The following is a 21,867-nucleotide window of genomic DNA, read 5'->3' on the forward strand; positions in this document are numbered from 1 at the left end:
GAGTCATTATGATTCAGAGAAGCCATAGTCCAGGGTTCCAGTAGTCCAGGGCCTCCTCTTGAGAATCAAAGGCTCTGGATTCAAATTTGCTCCTCCTTAGTTGTGTGATTTTAGGCAAGACACAATCTCTATAGGTCTTAGTTTCTTAAACTAAAAATAAGCATTCCAAGGCTATCTGACTCTCTTTGAGGTAGCAGTCAAAATTAAATGTAAGGTTATTAACATAAATAACATGCATAATATGTACAAATAATATTAAAATATTTAAGTGTTTCATATTTTCATGAGGCAACTCGCACAAGTTTAGGTAGTTAGAAGAAAACTCAGAACTTTCCGGGAATTCAGGGTACTTGGTGTTTCTGCAGGATATACCAAAGCATACTATCAGTAATATTCTTTCTTTTTTTTTTTAGAATTTTTTTCAAATCTCATTCAAAAACATACATTCATATCTAGCCAACCGTTACTTCTTGGAGTGCTCAAACTGATTCATAGCTTGGTTTTCCATCTCATCAAAGCTTTCTCTTCAGAGACCTACTCTGGTCATTTGATGCTTCGGGGCACTGTCACCAACATGGCTTCCCAGTGCGCCACTGGGTGAGAAGTACTCCTTAACAGACCTCCGGGAGACGGGGCGCCAGAGGAAATTAGCCTGCGCTAAATCTTCCACCTCCTGTAGCTCTTCCCAAGAAGACAAAGTAAAAGTGAACAGAAATAAGATTCTCTTAAGAGCCAAGGATATAACCATATATTACTTTATTATTATTCAAACAATGGTTAAGTGAAACGTCATTTCACAATATTTCCTTTCTCCATTTTATGTATTAGATTTATGTATTAGATTGGATCTCATTACATAGAGAATTTGCATTACTGGATGTTTATCACAAGATCATAAAATAAAATTTGTACAGACACTCTTCATGTTTTTTTATTTTTTTGATACCAGGGATTAAACTCAGGGGAGCTTACCACCAAGCCACTTCCACATCCCCAGCCCTTGTTTATATTTCATTAGAGACAGAGTCTCACTGAATTGTTAAGGCCTCGCTAAGTTGATGAGGCTGGGTTTGAACTTGCCATCCTCCTGCCTCAGGCTCCCGAGTCGCTGGGATTACAAGCATGCACCACTGTGCCTGGCTTCCTCACTTCTCATAGATTCATGACTTCTGGTTTCCTATATGCCTCATGCATCTCTTATCCTAGCCTGGGGGAACTCCTTTTACTATTCCTTATATGATAAATGATAGTTAGTGAAAATAAATGGTTTTGATAGTCGATTTTATAAGTTCTGCTCTTTCCAAGTAGAATTAGGACAAGAAATGATCAGAAAATGAGTAGATCACAAAAAAGATGAGTTAACAAAATTATGTGTGTGTGTATATATATGTGTGTGTGTGTATATACATGTGCGCATGTATGTATAATTCATTATATATGAGATTGATCTTAATTAAAAGATTCATAAGACAAACATTCCTATCAGATGCAAATGCTACCTCTTGGACTTGAAAGAAACTTAAGTTGGATTCTTTCAAGGTTGTTTTTTCGAAGCAAAAAAAAATAATAACCCAATCTATGTGCAATTCACTAATTTTGAAATGTGATTATAACAGATATAAACTTGAACCTCAAAGAAATTAAATATGGCGTCTAAGGTTGTACAATTAAAGCAAGTCACTGCTGCAGACAACTAAAGCTCCATTCACTAGGCACTACTCGGGAAATGTATGGAACATACCTCAGAATGATTTGCCCAAAGGGTAGAAGAGGGGGGTATTTATTCACTGATCCCTGTTCCTGTTGCCCAAGAATATTAATTCCTCAAACTCCCAGGTTTAACCTGTCAAAATAGATTATAATATTTCTGCAGGTGTTCCATGTGGCAGGGGTGTCAGAAAAACACTGAGAGAGAAAGCAAGAGATACTTGGTAAAACAGAGGGAATGTGAAATTGCTGGACTTAAAAATGGCCTGATGGACATGAGGTGGAACACAGGAGGTGTATCCAGTATAATCCACTCTGTGCAGCATTCAGAGCCACATAGGTTCCATACTGAGTCCAGTCTGTCACAATCTTCAAGGTGGTGGCTAGCCTGCATTCAAGACTCAATGCAATGAATGTAGTGGAAGTAGCTCTTAGGGTTATCACTGATAGTTACCATCTCTCTTTCCTACCACAAGTTCTACTGCAAGCTCTTCAGTGGGTCCCAGTTTTTGGAGAGGTAAAACCTAGACTGTCATGGTCAGGGTCAGAGTCATTGGTTGCTTTACCTTGTCTGGCTTTGGTCGCTATAGTTGTCTATTCAATGTTATGACTTGACCCTAAGGCACAGATATGCCCTAATAAAGCCCCTACAAAAGGCACGTTCTATCCTGCCAACATTAATAGCTATAACTCTAGTTCTTCATGCTAGACAGCATCAGCAATCTCCTCCAATATCATGGCTCTATTTGCCTACTGAGTTGTTGACACAAAGAGTCACTGTGACTAGGCGGTTTTCATAGTTTCTGATCCAGTGGAACATTTCCTGGGTCCTGTAGTGGGCTACTTCCCACCCTACTTTCAATCCAGAAGGACCAATGGCTGCGTCACTGTGAGTGAGGTAGAGGAGTACCAATTTCCTGGTTCCCGGATATCTGGCTCAGTAGCCCACTTTACAGGGAACTTCCCTAAGTGTGTACTTAGCCTTTAATAAGCCCTTTCATCACTCTATTAGGTTAGCTGTTTCCAGGTGACACAAATATAGTAAGATGTGTGGATCTTCTTATACATCTATTTTCTTACCTGCCACCACAGGCCAATTGGTCTGAGGCGAAGCTATAACAGGATCCCACACCAGTAGATCAGTAGTCTCTAAGCTTTGAATTGGTGGTGTTGGCAAAGGCATTGTAGGCATGGAAAGAAAATCCAAGTGTGGTGTAGGTGTTGACACAGAGCAGATGCATTGATGTCTTCCTCAAATAAGAGCCTAATAAAATCAATGTGCAACCAAGTGCCTCGCAAGTGTCCCCAAGGGTCAGGCTCATATCAGTGTCTCAGTATTAGTCCGGGCGATCACGAATTTGAGCATCTAGCACTAACTAGCACAGCAATCAGGAATATACACTATTGGGCCTGTTCACAGATTCTAGCCCAGTCACCAGAGTTATTTTGTTCATGGATAACTGGGCAAACTTATGGTGGCCAAGGACAGTGGTTAAGTCACTTTGTCTACCTGGTTGAGGGCCTCCTCTATAGTGGATTTTCTTTAGTGGGAATTAATGGAAGACATTACGTGAATACCTGTGATTTCTGCTCATTGCCTTAAGTTCATCCACAGGTCTCTTTTCCAGACTTCCTTGTCTCCCAACTTCAGATTTTGCCCATAACTAACCAGTCAAACCATCCGTCAGGAATTCTTCAATATTTGTCCTTAAGGATAATTCTCTAGAGTATAAGTGAAGGATTAAGTAGGCTCCCAGATCTGCTAACAAAGGCTTTTCCATAATTCAGGGAATTCAAATTGAGGAAATGGAGAGAGTTGAAGGCATATTTGAAGAGAAGAGCATTATTTATGCAAAACCTGCCTCAGGTTACTTTTGTGGTGCTTCTAGGCATATGTTAGTATAACTTGATAATTCACAACAATATATGACCTATCATAGGGTCCTCGCCATCAAGTTTGAGGGTAATCACCTCCAAAAAATAATAACAATAATAATAAAAAGAGGTAATGAAGCTTCTCTGCTACTGTAGAGAGCACACAAGTGTCTGGGATTCAAGATACGTTATAACAGGCTCATTCACACAAACATCCCATCCCAGGTCTCAGGCTTATAAAGCCCCCACTTCAACACAGGAAACCTGCCAAGGTTAAGCAATCATAGCTACTTTTACCATTAAACCTGGAGAGCAGGGTCCCATAGCCTGCCCTGCAGCTGATAGAAACAAGGGTTATTTAAATGCTGCCATGCAGCTCTCACAGTGGGCCTGAGCTTGTCATTGGCTCCTTTTTTTTCAAGGCTTCTAAAGCCTTTTTCAGAAATCAGGCAACTCCACAGTCCTTACTCTTCCTACTGTCTCTATGCCAAGTGCTACCTGTCACAGACGCTCATGTTTCACCGCAATGGGCACCTCGCCTGCACCTCGAGCCAGTCCTCTACCCAACGGGAGTCTCAGTAACTGTCACGTGACCCCACCAGGCTCATTACCACCAGAAATGGAGTCCTTCCCACCAAGTACACTGGGTAATACCATCCCAGATTCCCTCCTTGATGGGCTGCTTTCGAGTCAGTTTAGGTATCAATCAACTTAGCCTGGATTCTCAATAAAACAAACCAGGGACAATGGCTTGCACAGATATTGATTTTGGCTAAGTAATTCCAAACAGGAGGGAGGCTGGGAAGAGAAAATGGGAAATGATAAAATGAGGGAAAGACAATGCAAGGTGTGCTATTAGATGTGGGAAGGGACCTCAGTGTTGTCAATCAGAGGAAGGGAAAAGAGAAGAATGTGTCCGTTCTCATCCTTGGTCAGGAGTTGTCCTGTGGTGCAAGCTCTTTTGTATGCTATGAGTAGCTCATGTGTGAGAACAGCCAAGTGGACTCCAGCAGGAGGTCCATGTAGTAGAGAGGCCCTGGGGGCAGGAAGCAGGGGATGCACTGGGCAGCCCAGGCAACTGCTGGTCAGTTCACAGTGTACAATTGGTTTCTGGAGGAAAAAGGCTGAGAAGATGGGAAGAGCATCAGAAGAGCTTTCCAATGCGTGGCAGGTAAGTGCTGTAGTGCAACGTGTAAAATACTGTGGGAACTTGGATGGGAAAGAAGGGACAATCCTTGGGCTTCAAAGTGTGAGTCAAAGTCCTCGAGACTTACTGCAACTGCACCACCCAGTTACTGCTACTTTTCCTTTTTGAAAATCAGATTAAGTTTATTCATTATCCTCTGTTCCCACAAAGCCTAACATTCAAAGGCGGAGGAGGAGGAGGAGGAGGAGGAGGAGGAGGAGGAGGAGGAAGAGGAGGAGGAGGAGGAGGAGTTGGAGTTGGAGTACTAGTTGGAGGAGGAGGAGGAGAGAAAGACGAGAAGGGGCAGAAGAGGAGGAGGAATGATTAAATGGTTTTCTGTGGCAAAAATATTACAATGTTAAAAAAAATAATTTGAAACTAAAAATAAAAAGGCATATTTCTCTCTGGACTGTGACTTATATTTTATTGGAGTTGGGGAAAAGCACAAGAAAGCACCTGAATAAATACACACTGTGTAATCTATTCAGGTGGTGACAAGAGAGACTACTTCTGCTGCCGAGAACAATTCAGAACAGTGCAAGGAAATGCGTCTGTGCATATTTTAAACACAGGAATGATCATTCTTTCATGGTCCTGAAACTGAAAAACAAATTTGAAACAGCTATTACTAACACCCATTTTCAAATATCGAGTTTCTATAGTACATTATTTGTTTCTGACTAATGGACAAACTTTCCAAAATTCTGTGGTTGAATGTAGTGTTCCTTACAAAAGAAAATATTTATATTTTTTTGCTTGCTTGGTATTGGAAAAAGAAAAATATTTCTTATCTAGATGTTTTAAAAACATCTTAGATAAAAGAAATAGGTGAATAGCTTTAGAAAGCTCACAAACCATAATATTCAAATTCAATGCTTTGTATGGTATGACTATCTGTATTTGTGCTTTATTTTTCCGAATATATAAGTAGTTATGCTTAATATCTGAAGCTATGATTCAAAGTGATGGATTAAAAAATCAGGATACTCTGTCTATTTTTTTCATTTCAATAGCTTTATATTCATTATAAAATGATTTCCAGTGATTTATAAATTAATCAACTGACATTATTTTAAATAGACCTTTTCTATCTGAAACTGGCAGACAGTTACTATATCAAACACCTTAGTTGCTATTATCGATTTTAAAATCATTTTCTGAATTCATCTAAGATGCCTAACACTGCCACCAGGATAGGTGGTCACAAGACACTTAAAGATTCCTTTTGGAAAAGTCAGCATTTATGTCACACCAGTTCTCTTTGCAGATAGAGAACATATTTAATAAATGAAAAGAAGGAATTGCTGAACCATATTTAACTAGCACCAGTAACTGTTCAATGGATGATTATAAACTCAAATAAACTTAACATTAACTATTTAATTTCCAGCTTATTTTATTAAGGCATATTTTAAATAAACATCACAAATTTAAATATACATCTAAGAAATGCTGTCAAATTTATGCAGCCATATGTTGACAAAATTATGTAAAACACCACAATCATACCAGATCATTCCCTTGTACTCCTCTTCCAGGCAAACTGAATCCCCTGCCCTCACCCACAGGAATTACCATTCTAATATCAATAACCATATGCTAGTTTTATCTATAACTGATCTTAACAATAAAAATTATATAGTATGTTATTCTGGGTTATTTTGTTCTATAAAACTTTTGAGCTTCATTTAGGTTGTTACATGTATCAGGACTTCTTTATTTATTTTATTTATTTTTATTTGTTCTGATTAGTTATACATGACAGTAGAAGGCACTTTGATAAATCATACAGAGATGGAGTATAATTTCTCATGCTTCTGACTGTACATGATGTAGAATCCCACCAGTCATGTTTATATATTTACATAGAGTAATAATGTCTAATTCATTTTACTGTTCTTCCTATCCCCACATCCACTCCCCTCCCTTCACTTCCCTCTGCCTAGTTCAAAGTACCTCTATTCTTCATCCCCACCTATTGTAAATTAGCATCTGCATATCAGAGAAAACATTTGGCCTTTGGTTTTTTGGAATTGGCTTATTTTGCTTAGCATGATATCCTCCAGCTCCATCCATTTACCTGCAAAGACCTCTACAATGAAAACTATAGAACACTAAAGAAAGAAATTAAATAAGACCTGAGAAGATGGAAATACCTACCATGCCCCTGGATAGGCAGAATTAATATACCAAAAGCATTATACAGATTCAATGCAATTCCTATTAAAATTCTAATGACATTCTTCATAGAATCAGAAAAAAGCAATCATGAAATTCATTTTCAAAAATAAGGGACCCAGAATAGCCAAAGTAATCCTTAGCAAGAAGAGTGAAGCAGGAGAAATCACAACAATAGACCTTAAACTATACTACAGAGCTATAGTAACAAAAACGGCATGATATTGCCACCAAAACTGACACAGAGGCCAATGGTACAAAACATTTACTGGAGAAAAGATAGCCTATTCAACAAGTGGTGCTGCTGGAAAAATTGGAAAGCTACTCGGGACACAATGAAATTAAACCCCTATCTTTCACCCTGCAGAAAACTCAAAGTGGATCAAAGACTTAGCCACTAGAACAGAGATCCTGTGCCTTACAGAAGAAAAAGCAGGCCCAATTCTTCACCATGTCAGCTTGGGATTTGACTTCCTTCACAAGATTCCTAAAGTGCAAGAAGTAAAATCAAGATTCAATAAATGGAATGGCCTCAAACTAAAAAACTGCTTCTCAGCAAAGGAAACAATTGAGATATGAAGAGAAAGCCTACAGAATGGGAGGAAATCTTTGCCACATGCACCTCAGACAGGGCAGCATTCTCCAGGATACATAATAAACTAAAAAAATGTAACACTAAAAAAAAAAAAAAACACCCAATAACCCAATCAATAAGTGGGATAAGGAACTGAACAGATACTTCAAAGAAAAAGAAATACAATTGATCAACAAATACATGAAAAAATGTTCAATATCTTTAGCAATTAGAGAAATGCAAATTAAAACTACTCCACGATTTCATCTCACCCTAGTCAGAATGGCAATTATCAAGAACACAATAGTAAATGTTGGCAAGGATATGGGGGAAAAGGTACACTCATACATTGCCTGTAGGAATGCAAACTGGTACAACCATTATGGAATCTCCATACAACCAGTATGAAGATTCCTCAGAAAACTTGGAATCGAGCCACCATTTGACCAGCTATCCCACTCCTGTATATAAATATCTAAAGGACTTTTAAAATCAGCAAACTACAGTGATGCAGCCACATCAATGTTTATAGCAGCTCAACTCACAATAATTAAACTATGGAATCAATCTAGGTGCCCTTCAACAGATGAATGGATAAAAAAAAAATCTTTTTTATTTTTAATGACTCATTGAAGGCTTGGTCCCCAACTGTGACACCACTGGGAGGTGACAGAACTTTTAGGAGGTGGAGCCTAGTGGAAGGGAGTTAGATCATTGTGGACATGCCCTTAAAGAGGATACTGGGACCCTGGCTCCTTCTTTTCTCTTTGCTTCCTGGATGCCATGGGCAAACATGCTTCTTGTCACAGTTTTGTAAAAAAGTAGTCTCTAAGTAGAGCATACTCTATTTCTGTTGGTAAAGAATAGGAGACAGTACACTGTTGGGTAGGTAACCAGGGGTCTCCACAAGTAACAAAGCTTCAGTTTTTGGAAAGCTGCTGGTCTTTGAGTTAAGAATGCTGAGAAGGACTAAGTTTGGTGAAGACGCTCACAGATAATTTACTAGAAGCCTTTGAACTGTGAAACATTACAACACAAAATTTTGAGATTCTGTAATAGAATTATTTGCCACTTTGAAAATAAAATAAATACATTTTAACATCTTGATTAATGGTACTAAAAATGTCAATATGAATCTGTTAATTCTGTAAGTAATTTTTATAATTATGATGTAACTCTATCTTATCCTTAAAAGATTTAAAATAAACTCTTTATATGCAAAAAAGTCACTTATTTGTAAATGAAAGTAGAGTCCACTGCCTGAATATAAGACTACTTCATTTCTTTCTGAACAGTCATAAACAGTCTCAAGTCAGAAAAAAACAGTTGTTTACATAACTCGTGTATCTTAGTGACATCTTAACAGATGTAGACTTCTTGTTCAACTGAACCAGGACAATGTTTTCTACTAACTTCAAGAATGGGTAGTAGATTCATAGAAAAAAATACTCTATATTACTTGGAGCTTAAAAATTTTCAGTTAAGATTTCTTAGTCTTAGGCTGGCTAAAATATAAAGAAATGGGGAGATAAATAATGATTTTGATTGACAGAATAGGGATTTTGGGGTGACGGTGATACAGGGCAGAAGGTAGAATGACTGGACTAAATGACTCTGAGAAACATTTTAACTAAAGATAAAATCATCTATAAACTCTCTATTTTGTTAATCATACACAATCTTCCACAGAGATACTACATTTATGGTGACCACTATGAAAATATTTTTTGTTGAAAAGCGTCCATGGTGTCTGAAAGAGACTGTACTTATTGATTTACCTTAAAAGGTATAGAGGAACAATGACTGATATAATTATTGATTGTACGCCTGTACGTCAGGTTTCTCTATTAGCCACAGGTCTGATTCTGGTTGTCTCCATTCTTTTCCAAACAGTGTGTTAAAAGTAAAAGGCTTGAAATATTCTAGACGATGGCTAAAAGCAAAGAAAAGGTGGGAGTTGAAATGAATTATGCATTTGTGAAAAAGCAGTCCTGAAAAGTTATTTATTTTGTTACATCTGTGATAGGACAACGTTCTATTTTAAGAAATACCCAAGCTAATATATGTTCTATATGTACAATTTTCTCATTCTAGCTATCAAACATTCAGCTCTCAATACATTCACCTATTTTTCAAAGTACTCTCCTTTCAATTCTACAAATATCTCCCTCAGAGTCAAAGGGAAAAATAAAAATCAGCCCTCAAAATCTAACTCATTTCATCTAGCTTTAAATGAATCATAAAATACTCTTGTATATGTTTTGAAATGCAAACTTTGATATAATTTATATCACTCATATAAGCAATAAAAAGTTTCAACTCCATGTTGAAGGACAGACTTAATTCCCTTCTTTGTCGAAGTTAATGAGGCTGATGTATGAGAGTGCTTATCTTTCTCTTTTCTTTCCAGAAGAACCAAACATAGGGAGGTATTTGCTGGTGAAGAGCCAGAGTGAAGTGCCATCTTGGTATGTAGACCCAGAGTCAGCTGCACCTGGATTTCCATCCCTTTATGCCCACCTGGCCAGGATGGACCAGTTTTAGAATAAAATTAATGATTCCAGAGTAAGAAGTTAAAGAAACAATAGTGAAGGATGAGAGAAAAAGAGAAAAAGACTAGGTAGGAATGATCAGGACTGGGAAAAAAAGCAAAGGTAAGTCGCAAAAGTGAGCCAGGTAGAATAATCTATAAAAGATGAAGGCAATCCTAGAGCCTAAACATGGCTGTGCACCTTGGAACTTCCTGATCTGGGGGCCTAAACATGGATGTCTGTGGCACTTCCGGATCCGGGGGCCTAAACATGGCCGTGCGCCTGAGGCACTTCCGGATCCGGGTGCCTAAACATGGCCGTGCACCTTTGGAACTTCCATATCCGGGTGCCTAAACATGGCCGTGCACCTTTGGAACTTCCATATCCGGGTGCCTAAACATGGCCGTGCACCTTTGGAACTTCCATATCCGGGGGCCTAAACATGGACGTGCACCTTTGGAACTTCCGGATCTGGGGGCCTAAACATGGATGTCTGTGGCACTTCCGGATCCAGGGGCCTAAACATGGACGTGCGCCTGAGGCACTTCCGGATCCGGATGCCTAAACATGGACACCTTAGGAACTTCCGGATTCGAGGGCCTAAATATGGACGTGTCTCTGGAACTTCTGGGGCCTTGTGCCTATAAAGGGCAGGGCGTGACTCTCAGAAGGAACGTGGTCCATGAAGAGAAGCAGAGCATGGGGCCTGTTGGGCAGCAGACTGAGCTGTTGTACCCTGAACTTGATGACGGTGGCCTCACTTCCTGGTCTTCCCTTGTGCGGTGAAGACCAGGCGCAGGGGCCAGGCCCTGAGGAGGGACACCGTCTTTCTCCTTGCTTAGCCAGGCGCCCAGCCTGGCTGGGGACAGGGACGTCTTGTGACACTGGCTGCCTCCTGCATCCCTGCCCCAGGACCTCAGGGACCATAGGCGGGGACAGTCGTTGATTCTCCCCTGGCTGCTGACCCTCAGCCCTGGGGTCTGCCCAGGGAGAGCTCTGTCTCCCAGAGGGTCAGGGGGCCCCTGTGACCTGCTGCTCCTTACCTACCGTCATCCTGGGCGAGCACAGGTCAGGACACCTGACGCTACTGAAAGTGACATCTCCTTGATGGGTGGCTGGATACTTTGCCTCTCTTCCCAGGCCTTGGACACGGGATGATTCCCTCCCAGAGACAGAAAATAACCCCACACTGCCCAAGACTTATTTTTAAGCTTTGGATTCTGAAATTTTCTTGCTGCCACCTTCTTTGTGAAGCCAGTTTTTCAACAGAGACAATATTCCGGGGGGGGGGGACAACAACATGGAGTGAATCAAACCAAGCTGACACATCTGGTCCTCCAAAAGAAATCTGGATTGGAGGGAGAACAGCCATTCTCAACTGGTGAAACAGTGAAGTTCCCTTGTCCTTATTTTGCGTAAGAAAAATAAATAATCTGATGTTACCTCAACAAATTATTTTTGATGAGTGCTTGGCTCATAGGAAAACTGATTCTGTTTTATGGAATAAAGTGTTACCTGATTTTAAAATTAAAAATGAAGCCAATTAGGATTGTTAAACTGAAAAAAAATAAAAAGATGAAGGCAAGGTAGAGTGAATCAGGAGCATGCCAGCAGGAAGGTGATGAATAGGGAGAGGAAGGACAGTGTTGTACATCCCAAGGGCATATCAGTCTACCCTGGTATCATGTTCACTGGGATGTCTCTGATCAGCTCTTCCCTGCAGACTCTCTTGACCACACTGTGCACACTCAGAGGCAACAGAGAGCAGAAATCAGTTTGCCCCAAGGACAGCATCTGGCCATCCTCCCCAAAGTGGGTAGTCCTTGCAGCCATCCATGATGAACTACAGAGATAACCGAAGTACAGATTCTTTTGCAGAAGCAAAAGGATTCACTAGTCCTTTGTTCACACGAGGAACCCTAATTCCTCTGGCCCTGTAGCTCTAAAAGGGCTCATAAATGAATTTGAAGCCATATTTCTATAGTAGTTGATGCAACACTTGCTAAACAAAATTTTTCTCATAGTGCTAGAGAAAACTAAGGGCTGCACTAACAGCAGAGAGACTATCAGCCCAAAGGCAACCTGTAATGCACCTACTGAGACCATCATGGAATTCATGACCCACTAGGAGCTGGTACACATCATCTTTGTTGATCAAAAAGTGTCACTAATGCTCCACCAAGAATTAATTCTCCAAAATCTCTATAGTTGTAACATGTCTACATTGATGGTCTACTTACAAGTCAGGTTTCTGTCCTTGCTGCAGTTCATGCTGAGGTACGGGATAAAGGGCTTCATAACTTCTTTTTTCCTTTGATCCATGAATTGCAAACGCGTTAAATTTTGTCACATTTGGTGGAAAATAGCTCCAAGGAAGATAAGCTCTGCCTTCCCATTTTGTCTCACCTCTGGACACTTTGAAAGATAAAGTAAGTTCTTGCTATGGAAATAACATGTGATACACAAAAGTTAAATTCAGACTTGTACCTTAAACACACACATATTGCTTGCACACTTAAAGATTGTGTTTCATAATTTTATTAACTTACTTTCCACACATTTCTTCTTCCAGAGAGTAGTAGCACTAAATGCTGTCCATGGCTGTCAAAATTAAGGTTCCTCATAAGTGTTTGAAAGAAACAAATTTTATTTTTTAATTCTTTTAATGAAAAAGTTTTATTGGTAATGATATCCAAGATGAGGGGACCAAACACAGAATATGCAGAAAAAGAAAGCCTTTACATCACATGAAATGAATATTCTTTTCCTAATCATCTTTCATTTCTGGAATATGTGTGCTTATAAATAAATTTGCAAATAAATAAAAGAAGCAATACAAATATTAGATTATTACAGGGAGAGCCAGTATGTTCAGCTACTTAGAAATGACATCTTTGAGTTTCCATTTCCAGACAACTTCTGTCAAATGCAGACAGTTTCACGTTCTAAGATGGCTTTTTATACATTTTAATAAGAAATAATATAAAATATTTCATTTGGTTTGATGACACAAAGTATGAAAAAGGATATCACATTTTGTGGGGTTTATAGTAAGATAAGCTTCAAAAACTGAAGTGCCCTAAGGGAAACTGGGACCAATTTCCAAGTCTGAATGTAACAACTTTACTAAAGGTTATTTCTGCAAAAAAACTACTTTGATGCTCATTAGGAAGATAGAAAATGCAATCACAGACCGACTAAAACTAGCCAACCCACTAAAGATTTTAATCTGTCTCATTTTTCTCATACAACTACACTTGACCTATGTGCCCTGTGCTTCTTCCAGCATCTACCTGTAGTTCAGACAGCAACGTCACTTTCAAAAAAAACCCAATATATCCTCAAAAGGAAATTCTAATGATAATGCATAATGGGAATTAGCAGGTCAATAAGAATCAAAAGATTTCACATATTTACATGGAGCAAATTTATTGTTTCTGGAAGACTATCGAACATTTCCACACGAATTGTCTTTTGTGATACTGTGAGGGAAGAGCTTCTTCAGTTAAGTATCCCCCCCCTTTTTTTTGGTATTAAGGATTAAACTCAGGGGCACTTTACCACTGAGCCACGTCCCTAGCCCTTTTTATTGTTTGAGTCAGCTTCTCACTAAGTTGCTTAGGGCCTTGCTAATTTGCTGAGGCTGGCTTTGAACTCAGGATCCTCCTGCCTCAGTCTCTGGAGTCACTGGGATTACAGTTGGGCAACACAATGCCTGGCTTCAGGTAAGTATTCTACCAGAATACTTAAATTTTAAATATAGGTATTTAAAATTCTCTGATTATTTTTATTGTTTATGTAGCCTAAGGAATATCCTATGAGGAGTAAAATTTCTTACAAATTAAAACAATGATACTCTTCATGTTATTTTCTTAGAAGTTAATGAACCATTATAGGAATTGGTTGCCTGAGGAAAAACTATGACTCTTGATTAGCTTTCCTGTACTATATAAAACCAAACTATTCTGAGGATTTTAAAATTTATTAATTTTATAGGCAATGTCCACTGTGTTGTTTCTTTTCTTTTCTTTTTTTTTTTTTTAGAGAGAGAGAGAATTTTTTTAATATTTATTTTTTAGTTTTCGGCAGACTCAACATCTTTGTTTGTATGTGGTGCTAAGGATCGAACCCAGGCAGCACGCATGCCAGGGGAGTGCGCTACTACTTGAGCCATATCCCCAGCCCTGTGTTGTTTCTTAACAACAAAAAAATCTGATTAGACTACAGTGTTATGTCATCACTTTACCAGAATAAACTAATATTATCATCTAATAAAATTAAAACTAAGGATTGAACTTGAGAGTTCTGGCAGCTCCAATTTCTTTACTTTATAGACAAATGATAAGTGCCTTAGCTTTTCTGTGTACAGAGTGAGAACAATCACAGTAGTTGAAATTACCTTACCTTCCATGACAGTTTACAAGAATTCAACATATTTTCCAATAAAGATTTTGTCGTGTTAATAAAGAGATGACACACAGAGATATATAATTGTACTTCTTTTAAAAAAAAATTTCCACACTAGCGCTAGTAAAAAATCAAGAGGAGGGAAAATTTTAAAAGATATATAAAACCTCATTTAGAAGAATTGTTTACAGCTCTCTGAATAGTCCACTAAGGAATAAAAACTACTGGATATTGATACTGGGAGGCGTCTAAATGGCATTTGAAATTAATAATAGCAATATGTAGGACTATTTTGTTTATTAAATACTTTACTAATTTAAAATCTGCTATAATTTAGATGGCAAGTGAACATACTTTACTTTTTCACATCTATAAGAATAAAAAAAAAATACAGTTTGTCAACAAGGTAGAGAAGTTTCCCAGGGAAATAAACTTCAACAAAGACACTCCAACATTAATATTTTCTGTGAGTCTAGGAAAATCTATGTCACTGAATAAAAACTTGTCATAGTACATACTAGAAAAAAGAATTATGAATAAAGAATGGAATACATAAATATACAGTTATACAATATATGAAATTAAAATTTAATATATTTATTTTAAAGTCCCCTAAAAGAAACATTTTTGTGAGTTACATTCATTATATCTATATGCCTCCCTTTATTTAGAGTGTTTGATATATAATAAAACAAATGTATAGAGTAAACTATAAGGGAATGAGTTTTTGTTTTATAATTTTATATTTTGCAAAAAAATTTTCTTTAAATTGATCACAAAAATTAACAATATTAGTGAATTAAAATTTACATTGATATAATATATTCAAACACTTTGAAATATGTATTTTAAATATATATTCTGAATATAAGCTTTGTATTTGACAATAAAAGAAATGCAAGTTAGCATTGTCTCTAATAGCTGGAATCAGTGAGCTCTACTATAACCATACAATTTATAATTTTAAAATAATGTGTTCAAATTATGTAGTAATGATTAAGAAAAAAATATTTTATACTTACGGACAAAGTTCAACTTCTAAATACTGTCCAGTTACATCATTCAAGAAAAATACTTCGACAACTTTTGAAAACAGAGATAAGACATATTGAAGAAATTAATTTTGCTTCAACAATATTTTTGTATACCTTTAGAAAAAAATTAATTACATTTAAAAAAATTATTATACTATCCTCAGTAAGAAGCGGGGTTAAATAGACACTGCCTGCAAGAAGAAATACATAGGAAATAAATCATCATCAATTCTTTTCCATATCATATTGCCATAAATTAAAAAGATTTATTAAACCTACTGTTGGTGAGGTCATAGAGAAGTCAACATTGTCACACAGACTTAGTTGCAGTTATCTCTTTTTAGGAATTTATCCTAAGGAAATAATCAGACAACTAGCAAAAGATGTTAAGTATAGCTTTATGCATCAAATTATTACTTGAAAAATAAAAATGATGAAAATTGTTATCTCCTCCTACATAGGATTAGCTCCTATTTTTCTAAATAAATCTCTTATCATACAGAAGAACTGATAAATAAATCATGAAATTTATGTATGCCATGCAATGGAATACAATGGAACCATTACAATCAAAGATACAGTTAAATATTTGTTGGCATGTGTTATAGATTAGACATTAGGTACCCCTTAAAAGCTCAAGTGTGAGATGATACAAGAGGTTCAGAGGAGAAATGATTGAGTTATTAGAGTCTTAATCCAATAAATAGATTAATTTCCTGGTGGGATTAATTTAGTGATGACTATAGGTAGGTAGTGTGTGGCTGGAGGAGGTGCGTCCCTGGGGGCTTGCCTTTGGGGTATATATTTTGTATCTATTTAGGGGAGTCTCTCTGCTTTCTGATGGTCATGTGAGCTGCTTCCCTCCATCACACTCTTCCTCCAAGATGTCCTCCTTCCCTTCAAGCCCCAAGGAATGGAGCCAGCTTCTAAGGACTGAGACCTCAAAACCATGATCCTTCAAATAAATTTTTCCTCCTGTACAATTGTCCTGGTCAGGTCTTTTAGACCCAGCAGTGAAAAAGCAGACTAAAACAGCATGGGAAGCTACCCATGATATTTGACAGGTAAGCTGCAGAGCATCTGTCAAACGTACATGCAGTTAAAATGTGCACGAGTGCCTATGGCTAGAGGTCTGCAAAATGTGCACAAAAATGTAAAGACTCTTTATGTGTGATTGTGGAATATGGGTCAGTGATTTTTTTAAAAATTATTATTATAATCTTCTGGAATTTCCTAGGTATGTGTTTTTTGGGGGGCGGCGGGGGTGAGATACCTGGATTGAACTCAGGGGCACTCAACCATGGAGCCACATCCCCAGCCCTATTTTTTTGTATTTTATTTATAGACAGGGTCTCACTGAGTTGCTTAGCCCCTCACTTTTGCCGAGGCTGGCTTTGACTTGCTCAGCCTCCCAAGCCACTGGGATCATAGGCATATGTCACCACGCCTGGCATATTTTTTTAAAATTATTTACTTATGAAAATACTACATATTTCCTGTAAATAATTAAGACAATACAAACACATATGAAGTAAAAAGCCAAAGTGTTTTTTACCCCTTTGGTCTTAAACTTACCAGGATTTTTTAGTCTTTCTACAAACTATTTTACCTTTTTAGATTTTTAAAAAATAAAAATAAAATCATATTTGCCTAGAACTTGTTTTCATAAAAATCTTTCCAGCATATGAATATATTCTTATAATGACCACATTATTTTTCTACAGAATGTTATAATTAATTCATCTAATCCTTTATCAGTAGACATTTAAATTGTTTCTAATGGTTCATGTTATTTTTACAATACAATAGCTAAGATACAGTTCCATTAAGAATTCTGAGAATTGGATTATCCCTCTCTAAATCTTTTACTTAAACAAACTAAAATGTCTACCGTGAGGACCGGGGATATAGTTCAGTGGTATGGTGATTGCCTTAGCACGCTACAAGCCCTGCCCTGGGTTCAATCCCCAGGAAAGAAAAGAAATAAAAGAAAGAAAGAAAGAAAAGAAAAGAAAAAAATGTTTACTATGATGGTTACTTTCATTTATCAACTAATCCACAGCATCCAGGTATTAGGTCACACATTATTCCAGATGTTCCTTGATAGTATTCTGTAAGATTAGCATTAAGATCATCAGACTTTTAATAAAACAGATCATCCTTACAGTGTGGGTAGGCCTCATTCAACCAGCTGAAAGTCTTAATAGAAGAAAAAGACCAACTGCTGAAAGAATTCTGCCATCAGAGAGCCTTCAAATTTGAACTGCAAAATCACCTCTTCCCTGGGTTGCTAAGCACCTGCCCTGCAGATATTGGACTTGCCAATGTCTACACCTGTGTAAGACAATTCCTTAAAGAAAACCATTGCCTTCCCCTTGCCAACAGACGCTTTCTTATTTCTATTATCCATCATCACCTTTGAAACACTTTTGTGGCTTCTCTGTACTAAACACAATATCAGATTCTACAAGTACCTTGATTAGCTCACAATCTAGTCTGACACTGAGTTGGAAAATTTTAAAAAATTTAAAAATAGAGGGGCATATATGTTGTTATAGGAAAAAGAAAAATAGACTATTAGCTAAAGTGGGGAGGATTGATTTAGCAAAGAATTCCTAGAGATGGTGCTAGCTAAACTCCATCTTGTACACTGAGTTGGAAATGGGTGAAGAATGGTGAAAACAGCATTCTGGGGAACAGGGCCATAGACTCAAAGGTACACAATTAGAAAAAATTGGGATTTAAAGAACTATAAACAATTCAGTCTTACTTGGCAAAATGTAGTAAAAATTGGTAATGCTACAGAAAGAATAAGGGCTGGGTCAAGAAAAACCTTGCGCAGAGATCATATTAAGAAGGGTAAAATTTATCTTGAGAGGATAGGGAGCACAAAAAGGTTTTAACTGATGGATGAGTTTAAATTTTCATTTTAGACAGATCACTCTGCTTCTGAGTAAAGGGAAAAAGGACTAGAAAGCTATACCCTAACCAAAGATAGAAGATGAGAAAGGCCTAATCCACAGCAAGGATGATAGGGATGAAAAGGAGGCACTGAATTAGAGAAACTGATAGGCCTTAGTGAATAAATCCAAGTATGGAAATGAGAGAGAGGAATATCTTGGAAAGATCTTACAATTTTCATATTTGATAATTTGAGTTATTGTTAGTTTCATTGATTGAGATTGGGCAATTAGGGAAAGAAATAGGTTTATGAGAAAAGTAGATGAGCTAAGATTAAGATCTGTTGAGTTTGGTGCCTATAAGTATCTAAAGAGAAGTCATATTGGTGTGTTTACTATGAGAAAGCTAGTATACAAATTTTGTATCAATAAAAAAGGGTAAATGCTTAAAATATAACACACTAACACTGACAAAGGCATGCTACACAAAAGGTGAAAGAAAGATGTTAGCATTAACTAGAAGATTCATTAAAACATCTCTGAAGAAATGGAATCTAAATTACACCTGGAACTACGTGTATTAGAGGCAGAGAGTGTAGAATGAGACCATATGTGGGTGAGAATATGTTTGGGTGATAAGACCATTAACCTTAAAGAAGTTAAGAGCTTTTGGTTGAACATGGAGGCCCAATTCATGAGTGTACAGAAAGCTTACAGGAATGGTTTGGAATTTATCCTAGAAATATTTATAATGGCTTATGATCTGCAGAATGGCATCATTAAGCATTTCAGAAAGATTAATCCAGTAACTTGATTAGGAAGATATTATGGTTTAGATATAAGGTGTCCCCTTGTGTGTTAGATAATACAAGAATTTTCAGAGGTGAAGTGACTGGGTTATTATAGCCTTAATCAGTGGATTAATCCACTTTATAGATTAACTGGGTGGTAACTATAGGCAGGTGTGGCTGGAAGAGATGGGTCACTGGGGGCATGCCTTTTCAATTTATATTTTTCCCTGCTGAGCAGAGCTCTCTCTGCTTCCTAACTGTCATGTCCTGAGCTGTTTTCCTCCTCCACACCATTCCACCATGATGTACAGGCCCAGAGCAATGGAGCTGGCTGTCTATAAACTGATACCTTGAAACTGGGAACCAAATCAACTTTTCCTTCTCTATAATGTTCCTGTCAGGTCTTTTAGTCACAGTGCCAAAAAAGCTGACTAAAACCAATGAAGCACAGGATATCACAGAATAAACCTAAAATCATGTATCTTTGTGACATGTTTTTTAGCCTTAATTTGATATGTGAGATTACTTGCCAGTATGAAGTAAAAAATAAAATTTCATGTTGGGGTTTGACATTGTTTCTACAATAAGTAAAACACCCCAAAACTTCCATAAAGGTTTATAAAGCTTCAATGATAATTTGAAGATAAAGGCAAAATAGCAATTTCTCAACTCCTCTCAGAATAGGAAATATGGCAGCAATATAAAAATATGGATTTGTAATTGCCATTTTTCACTGTTCTAGTTATATAGCTGAAGTCACATAGGTAATAGAGAAAGAGTCAGAATGAGAGATGCGTAGGAAATAGCAGACACTGCACAGTCAGCCACTCAGAGCACTGCACTCCCTTGCTAGCAGCAAGATAAAATAATAGTTCTGTGAGAGGCTATTATAAAAAGATTTATGTTTGTAATAAAATACAGCACTTCCACTTACCTTCGTAATCCCACAGTCCATTGAAAGGCTTTCCTGGTTCTCCAAGTGGGGCTGGAGGATCGTTGAAAAATGGGGCACTGACTTCCACCATCACCCCTCCCTCACCTGGATTCAGCCTGACAAATGCCGGCTCATGCTTCACTGGAAAAGCATCCCAAGTATGTTCGATTTTAAAATCCATCTAGAGACCGTGAAGGAAGAAACATATTAAAATAAACTCTTTCACGAAATACAAAAGCTTCCTTTAGTTAGAAATGAAATGAAAATTTCATTACCAAATCATAGGAGGGCAACTTAGTACAAGAACAGGGTCCTGGGAGTCCAAAGGCCATCTGTGTTTTGGCAAGTCATGAAATCCAAGTTCTATTCTAAAACAGCTTGTAGGGAGGTTCCTAAAAGCTTTGAGACTTGTTTGATCTAGATCATGGTCTAGTTTCCTCATGAAGAATGTGATAAAATCATTTTCAAAAGTTCTAATTCAGTCCATGGCAGAACTTGTTAATATACTTAACAATAAACACTATGAATTTATATTTTCTCCTGTGTCTTTTTTCACTGTAAAGTACATAGAATTCTGAGTTACTATGTCCTCTGGAAATCAAGATCATTATAAAAAATTCAACTTGATAAAAATCGTTATAAATCAGTAGAAGCTGTACTATTCTTTTGGCCAAAAACTTTTTCTTTGAGGTCAGGGAAGACTCCAACAATTTGAAGATTAGTAGAGCTGAATTTTGTCTTCTTTTTTTCCAGTATAGATATACATATTTTTAGGCCTTTTCAATTTCTGACACTTCAATTACTAAATAACCTCTTGTTTGGTTAATCACTTCTCTAAAACTGAAAAATGGGAACTGTCATTTAAACTTTGAAATAGACTGAAACAAACAGACTTTGCATTTTTAATTATTTTTGCAAGTTTCCAATGGAAGGACATAGTATTAGATCAGAACATTTGCTGAACATCATGAGTCCATCACTTTGTAAACATTATGCCATTTAATGTCACTACAAACTTGCAGAGGAGCTATTATTATCCTCATTACAAATGAAGAAACAGACTACTCCAAGATCACATAACTAGCATGATTAGCAACCGGACCAATGTCAGCCATGTTTTCCCAAAGACACTGCAGGACAAAAACTTTATTTTAGAAGTGGTAGATTCTCCAAGTTATTACTGGTTTCTATATCTTACCCAGAAGATAATCCTGATTTAGTACCTGACAATATTTCCAAACTGTAACTTCCTTTATCTGCAATCTCTTAACGAATCCCCTTGATTCATGTTATTTTTACATCAAGGAATGAAGTTATTAAATGTGAATGAATTTAATTCAATCAATACATGTTCTACTATGTGCCAAGCAGTGGGAGGCCATATAGCTAAGCTCTATGTCACATAAGGATCCAAGATCTCTGTAATCCTTTCTCTAAAGTATGTACTTCTGCTAACTTTCATCTCTAACAAATTTTAATAAGCTCTAAAATTAATAGTTCTTTTATTACAATTCATAAAGAACTGATAGCACTTCAGAAGAAATGTTCAGTAATTCATATTCTTCACTACTGAAATAGGCTCAAAGAGCACTAAGACTATAAACTGACTCTGATTTATATGGAATGTAGTCTTGGTTTGTAGGGAATAAAATAGCTCAAAGATAAATTTATCTTCTTTAGTTGAAACATCAGGGACTATTCTACAAAAATAAATGTATAACTCCCCATCCAAATTTTGGTTGAAATAAGT

The 21,867-nt window shown here is 37.2% G+C and overlaps 1 protein-coding gene across 6 annotated transcripts in view; it reads right to left on the bottom strand.

The window, feature by feature from the left end:
- Positions 1-21,867, bottom strand: part of C9H4orf33 (chromosome 9 C4orf33 homolog) — a 42,885-nt gene that overhangs the window by 15,616 nt on the left and 5,402 nt on the right. For 4 of the 6 annotated variants that reach the window (XM_013362963.4, XM_078020714.1, XM_005335496.5 and 1 more), the window contains exons 2-7: positions 20,118-20,298; positions 15,481-15,541; positions 12,601-12,652; positions 12,292-12,491; positions 9,299-9,453; positions 5,166-5,368 (exon numbers count right to left, since the gene is read on the bottom strand). In XM_013362963.4, the coding sequence (XP_013218417.1) occupies positions 9,333-9,453; positions 12,292-12,491; positions 12,601-12,652; positions 15,481-15,541; positions 20,118-20,298 (615 nt within the window). In that variant the 3' untranslated portion in view covers positions 5,166-5,368; positions 9,299-9,332. Of the gene's footprint in view, positions 1-5,165; positions 5,369-9,298; positions 9,454-12,291; positions 12,492-12,600; positions 12,653-15,480; positions 15,542-20,117; positions 20,299-20,392; positions 21,010-21,867 lie in introns of those variants that run through there. The other 2 variants (XM_040293308.2, XR_013425528.1) reach the window with 2 other exon arrangements.

This window comes from Ictidomys tridecemlineatus, chromosome 9 (genome assembly GCF_052094955.1).
Source record: "Ictidomys tridecemlineatus isolate mIctTri1 chromosome 9, mIctTri1.hap1, whole genome shotgun sequence".
Classification (NCBI taxonomy): Eukaryota; Metazoa; Chordata; class Mammalia; order Rodentia; family Sciuridae; genus Ictidomys; species Ictidomys tridecemlineatus.